The 14,878-nt window shown below is 46.0% G+C and overlaps 1 protein-coding gene across 1 annotated transcript in view; it reads right to left on the bottom strand.

The window, feature by feature from the left end:
• Positions 1–14,878, bottom strand: part of GDPD5 (glycerophosphodiester phosphodiesterase domain containing 5) — a 152,324-nt gene that overhangs the window by 70,244 nt on the left and 67,202 nt on the right. Inside the window, exon 2 of the mRNA XM_033145979.1 lies at positions 10,552–10,730. Coding sequence (XP_033001870.1) covers positions 10,552–10,668 — 117 coding nt within the window. The 5' untranslated portion in view covers positions 10,669–10,730. The remainder of the gene's footprint in view (positions 1–10,551; positions 10,731–14,878) is intronic.

The raw sequence follows: 14,878 nt of genomic DNA, 5'->3' as shown, positions 1-14,878 counted from the left end.
ACGGGCGGGGTACAAATAATAAATATTATTATTATTATTGTTGTTGTTGTTGTTGTTGTTGTTGTTGTTGTTGTTGTTGTCCCCAGATTCAATGGGGAAAGAAATCTAGTAACGTTACCTTTGGGTCATCTACATTTTATGATTCAAGGTGATTTTTTTTTTTTTTAAATATAACTTTATTGATTAAAAGAGAACACACATTACATCTTATACATTTCCATAGTACCATACAACATCGTTGATCTCATCCCATTCCCGTTATTCCCATTCCCGTTATTTTTTTTTTTTAAGCCACCTAAGCTGGGGAAGGGAAGGAGCTGGCGAGTGGGGGTGTCGAAGGGAAGGAAGTTGAAGGGCCACGGAGAAGCAAAAGTACCAGGGGAAAAACCCGGAATTTGCAGTTCAGAATGCTGACTCTCCAGCGCTTCCTTCCTTCATATCCTGCTCTGCAGAGAAAGTGTCCTCAGCTTTGTTTTCCGCTCAAAACTCGGCAACCTCCGTTTGCTTTCTATGCATTTGCAAAGGAGGCAAAGTCCAGCAGCAGGAAACAAACAAGCTCTCCCCCCCCCCCCCGCCTTCACTTGCAGCTCGCCTATGCCGAGTCGCTTTTATCGCTAGGGGAATAGCTGCCTCCAATCGCCCACCGCAACCTTTTTGCCGGCTGGAGGAAGCACTCAAACAGCTTTCTAGCTGGCTGTTCCCAACCCTAGGGTTGATGTGAAAACTGAATTATTATTAAAAAAAAAAAGAATATTCCCACACACCCGAAAAAATGTTTATGTGCCACCCTTCAGAAAAACAGTACAATGAAATCCGTATTTAAAAAGCGAAAACCAGAAATCAGCTAACTATTGTAAGGGAAGTGTGTTCTCAGTTGCCTGCACAAGGTTTTCAGCCTCCTGAATCTTTATTTGCAGAGCATTTGCAGTGTCAGCTAAGGAGGGAAATAAAAAAAAAACCCTGCAAAAAATAAAAATAAAAAATTGACTTTTTCTTTATTTGTTAGTCTACTCAAAATCCTAAACGAAGTGTTAGCAAAATGGCGAGATTTGATCGGGAAATCTGCTTAGGGGAAAAACAAAACTAGAGAGAGAGAGAGAGAGAGAGAGAGAGAGAGAGAGAGAGAGAGAGATTTATAATATTAATATCACGAGGACTACTGAACAGGAAACAGCGAGTCCTGGGGCACATTTATCCTGGCCTGGTCCCTGGGAGGTGAAGGACAGAGCCGAGAACTGGATGCAGGGAAGGTGCGTTGGCAAAACGCCTGGAATGCAAGTTGCTCTCCTGAACATCTTTATCGCCAAAGGAAAGAGGTCATTGCCATGCAAGGCACATACGACGGCGGCTTGCATCCGACCCTCCCTTCCGCCACTCATCTAAAATAAGGTAGGACAGCTGCCAAAATATTTTCATAAGCCAAGTGATGTGCTCAGCTTAAAATTATGCTAATGATATTCCTCATCAGCATCCGAGTGGCATTTTTAGAACAGGCGGCAATGCCTCTGTCGGGCACCGTGAGAGAGGAGATATACAAAGGAAGGCAAAGACAGGGCAGATCTTCGATTAAGATTGCAGGTAGCCACGTCGCCAACCCTGCATCTATGGGAAGAGGGAAATTGTCCTTTTGAAGGACCAGGTGAGCAGCCTGGGAGTCATTTTGGACTCGCCGCTGTTCATTGAGGCGCAGGTCAATTCTGTGTCCAGGGCAGCTGTCTACCAGCTCCATCTGGTACGCAGGATGAGACCCTACCTGCCTGTGGACTGTCTCGCCAGAGTGATGCATGCTCTGGTTATCTCCCGCTTGGACTACTGCAATGCGCTCTATGTGGGGCTACCTTTGAAGGTGACCCGGAAACTGCAATTAATCCAGAATGCGGCAGCTAGACTGGTGACTGGGAGTGGCCACCGAGACCACAAAACACTGGTCCTGAAAGACCTATTATTGGCTCCCAGTACGTTTCCGAGCACAATTCAAAGTGTTGGGGCTGACCTTGAAAGCCCTAAATGGCCTTGGCCCAGTATACCTGAAGGAGCGTCTCCACCCCCATCGTTCAGCCCGGACACTGAGGTCCAGCTCCGAGGGCCTTCTGGCGGTTCCCTCCCTGTGAGAAGGGAGGTTACAGGGAACCAGGCAGAGGGCTTTCTCGGTAGTGGCGTCCGCCCTGTGGACCGCCCTCCCATCAAATTAAAAGATATAAACAACTATCTGACATTTAGAAGACATCTGAAGGCAGCCCTGTTTAGGGAAGTTTGTAATGACTGATGCTTTAATGTATTTTAATCTTTTGTTGGAAGCCGCCCAGAGTTGCTGGGGAAACCCAGCCAGATGGGTGGGGTTTTAATAATAATAATAATAATAATAATAATAATAATAATAATAATAATACTTCATTCTCCTAGGATGTCAGCATGCCACAAATGGCTCACAGGTGCCTGCAGGAAGATAGGATGTTCAGCATCCGTGGGAGAGAATCTTTTGCAAGTTTATGTACATCATGCCAACCTGAGCTGGGGGCTGTACATTTGCAGATTTGCTGAGCTATTATCCTTGACCATTGGCCTTTCTGGCTCAGCCTGAAGAAAATGACCATTCGCTTTACACATGCACTGAAATAAAAACGTTGGTGCTTTAAACCTTTAAAGCCCTACAAGGCCTCGGCCCAGTGTGCCTGAAGGAGCGTCTCCACCCACATTGTTCAGCTCCGAGGCCTTTCTGACGGTTCTTTCACTGCAAGAAGCGAGGTTGCAGGGCCTTCTTGGTAGTGGTGCCCTCTCTGTGAATCACCCTCCTATCAGAAGGTAAAGAACTAAGCAACTTTTAGAAGACATCTGAAGGCAGCCCTGTATCAGGGTGTTTTGTTTTGTTTTTAATTCTGGACGGTTTGTTATGTTTTTATATGTGGCTGGGGCAAACTAGTCAGATGGGCATGTTGTAAATAATAAAATTATTATTATTATTATTATTATCATCATCATCAATTAAGTCACATTCTCAGAGGAAAAACTGGTGTGGAAACAGCAGAAACAAACAGGAGATGAAGCAATTTTGTTTGTTCAGGCGGTGCTTGCCCCATGCGTTAGATTTCTGAAAAAGAAATAAACAGTGTCTTCCATCACTCCCATCCTAAAAATGTATTTTATCTGAAATGGTCCGACTTCTAAAAATCACTACAACACGCTGGCTCTAAAGCCATGTTTTATTCCCCAGACTTTTGTCTCGTGGCCAGGAAACAAATGAAAGGAGCAGAGTAAGAGAGAACGAAAAACAGAGCTATTTCTCCTATTTTGAAAGTGTATATATCACCGCCACAGGAAAACACAGTTCTTTTTGCTATTTGTCCCTAAGTGCCCAAGGCCAGTTTAGAGTCAAGCGCCAGAGGATTTTCACGCATTAGGGTTTTGTGAAGGAGACACTTTCAGGTTTTCACACATCCTGGCTGGATCAGAGCAGAAGGAGAAGGGGTGGGGGAGAGAAACCCTTATTCTGAAACTCTGGAAAGACGGAGCATATGGTCCCAGAACAGGGCAGAAAGCCAGCCTTCTATTTTCAGTCTTCTCTTTTCAATCTCCCACAACAATTTCCTCAAAAGGGAGAATGACTTACACCACTACACCAGGGATGGCTCCGCCAAGGCCCTCGAGCTGCTGGCAAGGTATACAGGCACAAACTGGAGAGCCAGTGTGGTGTAGTGGTTAAGAGAGGTAGACTCGTAATCTGGTGAACCGGGTTCGCGTCTCTGCTCCTCCACATGCAGCTGCTGGGCGACCTTGGGCTAGTCACACTTCTCTGAAGTCTCTCAGCCCCACTCACCTCACAGAGTGTTTGTTGAGGGGGAGGAAGGGAAAGGAGAATGTTAGCCGCTTTGAGACTCCTTAGGGTAGTGATAAAGCGGGATATCAAATCCAAACTCCTCTTCTTCGTCTTCATCTTCTTCTTCTTCTTCTTCTTCTTCTTCAGACCAAACCAGGGTTAAAGGAGCTGAGCTGTCTATTCCTTGTACGTGATGGTCTGAATTGAGAAAGCCATGGTATGCTATGCACTCACCCAAACCAGAACATAAAAAACATGGTGACCGTTGGGTCCCTTCAAATCTATGGTTCTATGATTCTATGTGCATTTTCCCCATAGCTTTCCTCTCAAGACCTCCCAATCAACTATAATTGTGCAACTTGAACATGCCGGCCGGTGTGCGAATGAATCCCGCCAGAAAACAGCAGAAATCTGGAAGCGCCCAAAATCTTTGAACACTGCTGCCTTCCGACTTAGCACCCCTGACGGCGCAGTTGCAAAACCTTCCTGAAAAGGGAAGGAAACGCCCGCTCTCCTCTACGCCAAGGCCGTTCATTATAAAACCACACACTTTGTTTAATAATTTGCTTCTTCGCTGAGCTGCTGCAGGTAGGGGCAAATATTTGAAGCGTTTCTGAATAGCTGCTAATGGGGGGGGGCTCTTCAAGGCAGAAATGATTCACCATTGTCAGAAACACAGTTTACAGCTCAATTAAAGCGGCTTAAAAGGCCAGTTCGTTATTATTATTATATTTTCCGTCTGTTTCCTGCCTGCTCCCGCCGGAAATCACATACGCTGGGATTATATAGCAGTGGTGATAAACCCACACGCTGATTCAAGAGGGACGTGAGAAGGTTTTGTTGCTGCGATAAAGCCTAATTTACTGCCTACGGCAGAAGCAGCCACAGAAAGGGGCGGGAGGCAGTGACAACTAGGTACGGGGGGCGGGAGGGGGTGGAATCCGTTCACATTGCAATTTACTGTGACCCAGCCTCATTTAAGACCCTGGATAGCTCAGCTGGTTAGAGCGCTTTGCTAATAACACCAAGGTCACAGGTTCGATCCCCATATGGGATAGCTGCGCATTCCAGGGGGTTGGACTAGATGACCCTCAGGGTCCCTTTCCAGCTCTACGATTCTACGATACTACACGACATTCCCGTGAGATCCCACAGCAGGCTACAACAACATCGCCGCACAATTTAAAACCGAGTGTAGGTTCAAAAGAAAAAAATGGTTTTAAAGTCACAAAGAGAGGAAGGTACGAAAACGCACCTCGCCTGCCAAAAAGATTTCCTTAATTCTTCAAGCAGCTCTCTCTGCCTTTCAGCCAGAGAGGAGTCCAACCTCTTATGGGAAGCTAAGGAACTACCTGTTGGAAAAATGCCCTGGGGAGACGGTGAACTCCCCAAGACTCCGGAGCATCCTCCCGGTGGCCCTCTCTGGCTGGCATGTCCCTTCAGTCCACAGCGCCAGTAATCTTATGAAAACAGCACACAGGTCTTCTAGCATCATGCAGCAAGAAGAAGGACTCATCTGTAGCTCTAAACTACTTTATACAGAGACTCCATAATCACATCAGTGTTCTCTGAACAAGAGTACAAACTGCGACACGACAGAAGTGAAGCTAAACCATTGCAATAACAACACTTGGGCGGAAGAGATAAGACAAACTCCCATTCCCACACTCTCTCAGACACTCATGTGATTTACACTAATCACAACAGTTCTGCTGAAGCAGCAGAGGATATATAAAAATCCTAACACTACCTACACTACCACCTGAAGTCCTGGGGAGAGGAGAAGACCCTCTCCGGTTAGATATAGAGCTAATTCAAAGGATGGGCGAGACGACAGCACCCTCTGCTACCAGCCTGAAGGAAACATGAGCAAGACAAGATAAGGTTATGTGATAAAGTGCATTATTGGCTGGGGCTTCTGGGAGTTGTGTCTATGGAGGAGCACCAGCCCAGAGCCACAGTGTGGCGGAAGACAGGGTTAGAAACTCATATATATATTCTGGGTGCCAAATGGCTCCTTACACCAGGGTTACAGTCGCCAAAACGGAACACCTCGTTGCCAGATGTCTCGAAAATGGTATTTTCCAACACAGCGGTACCTTGGTTCTCAAACTTAATCCATTCCGGAAGTCCGTTCCGAAATCAAAGCGTTCCAAAACCAAGGTGCGCTTTCCCATAGAATGTAATGCAAAATGGAATAATCCGTTCCAGACTTTTAAAAACAACCCCTAAAACAGCAATTTAGCATGAATTTTGCTATCTAACGAGACCATTGATCCAGAAAAATGAAAGCAATAAACTATGTACTGCAGTCACACAACCAATCAATCAATAGCTGAACTGGGTTCCACACAGTCACAAAAACGAGCCGTGAAAACAAAAATGCGAAATAAATAGCAAAAACAGGCCGACCTCTGCGTAACCCTCAAACAGGGAGCGTGGCACTCAAATCGGAAGCGTAACACTCAAAACGGAGCATGTTCGGCTTCCAAGAAAAGTTCGCAAACTGGAACACTTACTTCCGGGTTTGCAGTGTTTGTGTTCCAGGTATTTTGTGTACCAAGGCGTTTGAGAACCAAGGTGCCACTGTACGGCTTTTTGGTTCCTGAAATTCATTTTGATAAAATACAACAGATAGTATTCTGCGGGGTGTGTTTTGCTAGCATGTGAAAACAGCACACATCCAAGGACCCCCCCCCCCCCAGGTTCACCCCTCCAGATGGAGGAGACGTCAGGCACCAACCTAGCGCCCGGGCATCTCCACTTGGTCGCAAGCGGCCGATATAGCCAGACAAGCAGAACTAAAAGTTATGCCAAAACAAAATCGAAAGTTCTTTCTAGTAGCACCTTAGAGACCAACTGAGATTGTTCCTGGTATGAGCTTTCGTGTGCATGCACACTTCTTCAGATACACTGAAACAGAAGTCACCAGATCCTTAAATATAGTGGGGGAGTGGGGAGGGGTATTACTCAGAAGGGTGGTGGGAATGGGTGATAGGCTGATAAGTGTGGAAAACCTGTTGACGACTCTAAACGGCTGCAATTAGTCTTGCAGGGAAAGGCAAGGGGTGAGATGGCTAAAGATGGCTTTGTTATGTATAATGAGATAAGAATCCAATGTCTTTGTTCAAACCAGGTTTCTCCATGGTTTTAAGTTTGGTGATTAGTTGCAATTATGCAGCAGGGAAGTGAGTCGTCAAGTAGATGCCAAGCCATTAGCATTTTCACACAGCAACAGCTTTTTAAAAAAAATATAAAAAGTTTCCTTCCTCTGCCAGCACAAGCACATTGCTGCTGCACACAAGAGACCCACACAGCATTAGCACACAGCCGCTGCTTGCAGGCTGGCAAAAGGTGTTTGAGCGCTGTGCCAAGACAGCTTCTCCAAGGAAGAAGAAGAGGAGGAGTTTGGATTTGATATCCTGCTTTATCACTACCCGAAGGAGTCTCAAAGCGGCTCACATTCTCCTTTCCCTTCCTCCCCCACAACAAACACTCTGTGAGGTGAGTGGGGCTGAGAGACTTCAGAGAAGTGTGACTAGCCCAAGGTCACCCAGCAGCTGCATGTCGAGGAGTGGAGACGCGAACCCGGTTCACCAGATTACGAGTCTACTGGAGAGACTGGCCAGTTCCCAGACATTCAGGAAGTTCACAGAGCAGCCTTCCCCAATCTGGTGCCCGTCAGCTATTTCGGAATATAGTGGTACCTTGGTTCTCAAACTTAATCCGTTCCGGAAGTCTGTTCCGAAACCAAGGCACGCTTTCCCATAGAGAGTAATGCAAAACGGATTAATCCATTCCAGACTTTTAAAAACAACCCCTAAAACAGCAATTTAACATGAATTTTACTATCTAATGAGACCATTGATCCATAAAAATCAAAGCAATGAACAATGTACTGCAGTCACACAATCAATCAGTAGCTGTGGAGGAGCGGAGACGCGAACCCAGTTCCCCAGATCTCAGAGACCTGTCAGTCACTATTTCTGCAGCATGGTCGCAGCTCCCAGGGTAGTAGGGTCACCCCCTCGGCACAAAAGGGGAGCTTTTCAGTGACTGCATGCTCCAAAGCAAAGCATTTGGGAGCACTGGAAACTTGAGGCGTATCCATGCCTCTCTTCAAATGCATTGGCTATTCTACAGTTTTCCTCGGCAATACAGTGGTACCTTGGTTCTCAAACTAAGTCCGTTTCCGGAAGTCCGTTCCAAAACCAAAGCGTTCCAAAATCAAGGCGTGCTTTCCCACATAAAGTAATGCAAAACGGATTAATCCATTCCAGACTTTTAAAAACAACCCCTAAAACAGCAATTTAGCATGAATTTTACTATCCGTGGATCCATAAAATGAAAGCAATAAACAATGTACTGCAGTCGCACAATCAATCAGTAGTTGAACTGGGTTCCACACAGTCACAAAAACAAAACGAAAATGAGCCGCAAAAACAAAAACGCAAAATAAATAGCAAAAACAGACGTCAGAGTAACACTCAGTACGGAAGTGTAACACTCAAAACGGAGCATATTTGGCTAGGGCTTGCCAATCAGAAGGTCGGTGGTTCGAATCCCCACGACAGGGTGAGCTCCTAGTTCTCTGTCCCAGCTCCTGCCAACCTAGCAGTTCAAAAGCACGTCAAAAGTGCAAGTAGATAAATAGGTACCGTTCCAGCGGGAAGGTAAACGGCTGCTCTGGTTCACCAGAAGCGGCTTAGTCATGCTGGCCACATGACCCAGAAGCTGTATGCCGGTTCCCTCGGCCACTAAAGCGAGATGAGTGCCACAACCCCAGTGTCATCCACAACTGGACCTAATGGTCAGGGGTCCCTTTACCTTTACCTTTAATATCTGATATATAGTTTATATCTTTTGTAACCTAAGTATGTACTCAATGAATCTGACAGTAAACTAGTTTATTTTGTTACCATTCAGATTCATTTACAGGTGGGTAGCCATGTTGGGTCTGCCATAGTCAAAACAAAATAAAATCAAAAATTCTTTCCAGTAGCACCTTAGAGCCCAACTAAGTTTGTTCTTGGTATGAGCTTTCGTGTGCATGCTTCTGTGTATCTGAAGAAGTGTGCATGCACACGAAAGCTCATGCCAAGAACAAACTTAGTTGGTCTCTAAGTTGCTACTGGAAAGAATTTTTGATTTTATTTTATTCAGATTCACGTGTATTTTTCTTTTAAGAGGGACAAAAGGGATTAATGACCAAAAAGGCAGGAAGGTACAAGACATAATTATTAAAAAGGACTCTAATGAGTCAGCAACCCACTTGCTGCTGTGTAAATTTAAATAAGGAAACATTTAACCTTGCTATATTATATATAAACGTTCCTACAAGGACGAATTAAGTTCGTAACCAGAGGCACCAGTGTACAGATGTTCTGAGGACTTTGCAGAGGTCCCGCTGTAGCAAACACAACGAAGAGCCTCCAAACAGATATAAATGTTATTACGACATAGGTTTTCATGGACCAGAGCCTACTGATGGCAGAGGATTTTGAGAAGTCCAAAAGAGCAGCGAAGCAGGAGAGGATTCAGAATTTAAGACTATTTCGGTTTTAGAGTAAGGCTTGAGGATTCAAAGCGTCAGCCCTTCAAACTGACAGCATCTATGAGCAGCCTCCGCTGTCATGTAACCATTCCCAGGTTGGCAAAGGAGGATTCTGCTTAAGGAAAAGGGTTTGAAAGGCTCTGTGGATCCCGTAACCAAGAATTTGACGTACAGGGTGCTATTATGCAGATCTCTCTCGCTCGCTCACTCACTCACTCAGTTAGGCGTGCCATCGATCAACAGTCTCGTGCTGCAAATGAAAAAAAAAAACTGCTGGCTGGGCCTTTTCCTTGCTGATACCTTGAAATATTAATTGGATTTTGAAAGACACAGATGACAAGATCGCTTGTAAACGGCTATCGGGAGAAACAGGAGACCGTAATCCTCTTGCTTGACAGGCAAGATGACAAGGACTCTGTGGCTATTCGTTGCCCTTAAAAGCACAACAAACCCTATTCTCTTCAGAAGTTACAAGGGGTATCCTTCTGTTATCCGCTGCTACAGGGTCCTTCCTTCTCGCGGACCAAGATTACCAGGTGACAGCAAACACGGCAAAAAAAACACATAACCATATGAAATTATCACAGCCAAGTTCCATCAGGTTACAGAGGAAGGGGGAGAATGGAGACTACAGGATCTCTTCATCATGTCTGCTGGAAAACCAGCAAGTTTTGGCTCCCCGTCTCCTTGAAATCTCTCCGGTCCAACCAGCCATTACAAGAACTCTGTAAGTACGGAACAGCACCCATGTTTTCTTTTTTCCTCCTCCCTCCCGACCCCATTTCCTTTTGTGCTACACCTTTTAGATTCCAAAAGCCCAAGGACTTTCTTGCCACTTCCATTAGTGAGCAGCTCTGGGAAGCCTGCTCCTTTCTGCTGAAAAACTGGGTAAAAATGCTATAATCGCTTAAATCTGCCTGTAGTTCCGCAAGCAAAAATGACAAGGAGTGAAGAGCCTGCGGCACTCGCACACAGTTCCACAAGTAATTCGCTTCACAACTGACAGAGTGGTCAAACATTAAGGGCCTACGTTTCTCAATCTTCACAGATGAATCACATTCTCGGATTCTCACATTCGAGGCAGCTTACAAACTCACACAGAAACACACACTCCCAACCTCGAGAGATGTCAAAAAACGGTGGCAGCCTGCCAACAAATACAGAATAAATTCCAGCGACTCACCTTCGTGGTGTCATCATGTGACCGCTGGTATCGTTTCCAACGGCAACCGTAAATCCCCGTCAGACATGACAAACACAACTGTGGCTCGTAGTACTGCAGCGGTTGGTGTTTAACCATGCTCTTCTTCCCGGATCGTCACCACCAGGCTACCAGAAATCCATCAGGCCTTGGGAAATGCCCTACAAGAAAAGAAAATGGGCAGTTAGCAGGAGAAGCAACACAGAGAACCACAGAGTTGGAAGGGACCCCCAGCAGTCATCTAGTCTGACCCCGCTGCAACACAGAAAATCGCAGCTTGAGATTCCCTGACAGATGACCTTGCAAATTCTGCTTCAAAACCCTCAAAGGAAGGAGAGCCCACTGCCTTCTGAGGGAGTTCGTTCCACTGCCAAACGCTGCCATCAGAAAGGTCTCCCAAACTTTTAGTGTGAATCTCATTTCTTGTTATTTGAATCATAGAACCGATTGATTTGGGGTTCCCCCCCACCAGAACAGTAGAAAACAAGGCTTGTTCCCTCATCCATGGGGCACCCCTTGAGATATTTAAAGGCAACTATCGTGTTCCCTCTCAGTCTCCTCTTTCCCAGGCTAAACATATCCAGCTCCTTCGACCGTTCTTCATCAGGCTTGGTTTCCAGACCCTTGATCATCATGGTTGCCCTCCTTTGCACACCTTCCAGCTTGTCAGCATCCTCATTAAGCTGGGGTGGCCAGGTAAAGAGAAAAAAAGAGGTAACCCAGACCGGCTTGGAAATTAAAGCCTGATTTGAGGAACTGCACAGCTTGGGGGACGCGGGTGGCGCTGTGGGTTAAACCACAGAGCCTAGGGCTTACCAATCAGAAGGTCGGCAGTTCAAATCCCCATGATAGGGTGAGCTCCCATTGTTCGGTCCCTGCTCCTGCCAACCTAGCAGTTCGAAAGCACGTCAAAGTGCAAGTAGATAAATAGGTACCACTCCAGCGGGAAAGTAAATGGTGTTTCCATGCGCTACTCTGGTTTGTCATGCTGGCCACATGACCCGGAAGCTGTACGCCGGCTCCCTCGGCCTATAGATGAGTGAGATGAGCGCGCAACCCCAGAGTCGTCCGCGACTGGACCTAATGGTCAGGGGTCCCTTTACCCTTTACTTTACAGCATCCAAAATACGTTCTAAATGTAGAACGAGAAAAGCAGCATTTGAGACCTCACACCCGCCTTTCCAACGTAGAATCATAGAATCGCAGAGTTGCAAGGGACCCCCAAGGGTCATCAAGTCTGACCCCTGCAATGCAGGAATCTCAACCAAAGCATCCATGACAGGTGGCCACCCAACCTCTGCTTAAAAACCTCCAAGGAAGGAGAGTCCACCACCTCCTGAGGGAGTCCGTTCCACTGTCAAACAGCTCTTTACTCTCAGAAAGTTCTTCCTGATGTTTAGTCGTAATCTCATTCATTCATTCATTCATTCACCCATGGGTTTTATATCCTTCCCCTCCTCCTCATGTAGCACAGGGTAGCTAAAATCATCACAGCGTCATCACAATACAGTGGTGCCTCGGGTTAAGAACTTAATTTGTTCTGGAGGTCCGTTCTTAACCTGAAACTGTTCTTAACCTAAGGCACCACTTTAGCTAATGGGGCCTCCCACTGCCGCCGCAGCACAATTTCTGTTCTCATCCTGAAGCAAAGTTCTTAACCCGAGGTACTATTTCTGGGTTAGCGGAGTCTGTAACCTGAAGCGTCTGCAACGCGAGGTACCACTGTATAGTGGTACCTTGATTCTCCAACTTAATCCATTCCAAAACCAAAGCGTTCCCATAGAAAATAATGCTCAGTAGATGAATCCGTTCCAGACTTTTAAGAACAACCTGTAAAAGAGCACTTTAACATGAATTTTACTATCTAACGAGACCACTGATCCTTAAAATGAAAGCAATGAACAATGTATTGCAGTCACACAACCATCAATCAGTAGCCGAACTGGGTTCCACAAGCGTAACAGTCAAAGCGGAAGTGTGCCACTCAAAACGGAGCACGTTTGACTTCCGGAAAAAAAGTTTTCAATCCAGAACACTTACTTCCAGGTTTGCAGTGTTTGTGTTCCAAGTGTTTGAGTACCAAGGCGTTTGAGAACCAAGTTACCATTGTAATGAGAGTAAGAATTAAAAGATTGGCCAAATCACCATCAAGCCGTCTTAAACATAAAGGGAAAGGGACCCCCTGACCATTAGGTCCAGTCGCGGACGACTCTGGGGTTGCGGCATTCATCTCGCTTTACTGGCCGAGGGAGCCGGCGTACAGCTTCCGGGTCATGACTAAGCCGCTTCTGGCGAACCAGAGCAGCGCGCAGAAATGCCGTTTACCTTCCCACCAGAGCGGTACCTATTTATCTACTTGCACTTTGACGTGCTTTTGAACGGCTAGGTGGGCAGGAGCAGGGACTGAACAACGGGAGCTCACCCCGTCGCAGGGATTCGAACCGCCGACCTACACCACACTGGCACAATGCAAGGGACAATGGAAGTGTAAAATGTAATACAGTATGCATAAGTAATATAGTATTGTATGAAGTACAAATTGCGAAAATCAATAAAGATTATATTTTTAAAAAATAAAATAAACTTGTAATGTAAAACCCAATGAGAGAGAGAGAGAATGAGAGAGAGAGAGAATGAGAGAGAGAGAGAATGAGAGAGAGAGAGAATGAGAGAGAGAGAGAGATATTAACCTCTTCATCTGCCTGGTCGCCCTTTCAAACTCCATCACCCACCTGCCTCGCGCCGACAGGTAACAGACTTCCACGATGCAAAGCGGCAGAATCTTGGCACTTCCACCATCCAGCCAACATCCTAAGCAAACAGGAACTGGGCCGAGAATAACATTTCCACTCTCTGGGCTTCCCCCACGGGAACTGTGGGGTGTTCCGTCTTGTTTTTTCCTTCCCCCGAGCGCCTGCCCCAGTGGATTCCCCGTCCTCTCTTTGAAAAACCAGCCCCCAGGCTCTGCCCTGCGAGGGACTGATTCCCCTCTGGCCCCCGCAGCTCTGCCACAGGGGAGTCACAGCCTATGAATGATTCAAGCCTCCGCTGGCTAGTGTTACACGTACAGAAATAAAACAGGAAGCAGGACAAGGGGGAATCAATTATTCACATTTTTGCAAGGTGCACCAGTAAAAAAAAAAAAAAAGAAAAGAAAAGAGAAAGAGAAACTGGAGAGGTGGGGGAGGGGACAAGAACACCCTGCGCCACCCGTCAGCAATTGCTTTCCGGTGACATGCAGAATCATCTCGCGGGAGATCATGAAATCGGTTTCGCCGAGTGCTCATAATAACTTGCTTGCTCATAACAACTGCTAATTCTTTGGTTCTCAAGGAGAACATGAAAACGCAAGAAAAGACCTGCTGGATCAGGCCAATGGCCCATCTAGTCCAGAATCCTGTTCCTATAGCAGCTGACCAAGATGCCTGCAGGAAACCCACACTGGCTCTCAATGGATTTTCTATGAATTTATAAAGCTAGGGATCTTCCTTGTGCTGTCAAGTTGAAAGGATACATTCAGGCATAATATTTGTAACATTTACAGGGAGGTAGCCGTGTTGGTCTGCTATAGTCAAAACAAAATAAAAAATAAAAAAATTCCTGAAGAAGTGTGCATGCACACGAAAGCTCATACCAAGAACAAACTTACGGTAGTTGGTCTCTAAGGTGCTACTGGAAGGATTTTTTTTTTTAATTTTTAATTTGTAACATTGTAACAACTTTAAATATGCCCCCATATGTCATTTCCGTAACACAACTAACACTAAAAAGGCAAGGCGCTAATATCACCAGTGTGGTGTAGTGGTTAAGAGTGGTAGACTCATAATCTGGTGAACCGGGTTCGTGTCTCCGCTCCTCCACATGCAGCTGCTGGGTGACCTTGGGCTAGTCACACTTCTCTGAAGTCTCTCAGACCCACTCACCCCACAGAGTGTTTGTTGTGGGGGAGGAAGGGAAAGGAGAATGTCAGCCGCTTTGAGACTCCTTCGGGTAGTGAAAAGCGGGATATCAAATCCAAACTCTTCTTCTTCTTCTTCTTCTTCATCATCACCAAACATGCGAAAGCCAGGCAGGACACCAGTTCCAAAAAAAAACATTTTTATTTTTTATTTTTATTTTTGCTTTTCAGTGGTTCCTTTACTTGCCGGCCACAAATATGCACCTCGCTATTAGGAAGGAAGGAAATGCTTTTACATCCACTGTCCTACCAGGAGGACCAAGTTCTGCTGATGAGCATCTTGGCCGAGAGCCAAGTTTCTGCCATTACAATCTCCGGCGAAGCGCCGTTTGGGTGAAAATAAATCAACAC

Source organism: Lacerta agilis, chromosome 4 (assembly GCF_009819535.1).
Source record: "Lacerta agilis isolate rLacAgi1 chromosome 4, rLacAgi1.pri, whole genome shotgun sequence".
Lineage (NCBI taxonomy): Eukaryota > Metazoa > Chordata > Lepidosauria > Squamata > Lacertidae > Lacerta > Lacerta agilis.
This window is presented reverse-complemented; position numbering and strand designations above follow the sequence as displayed.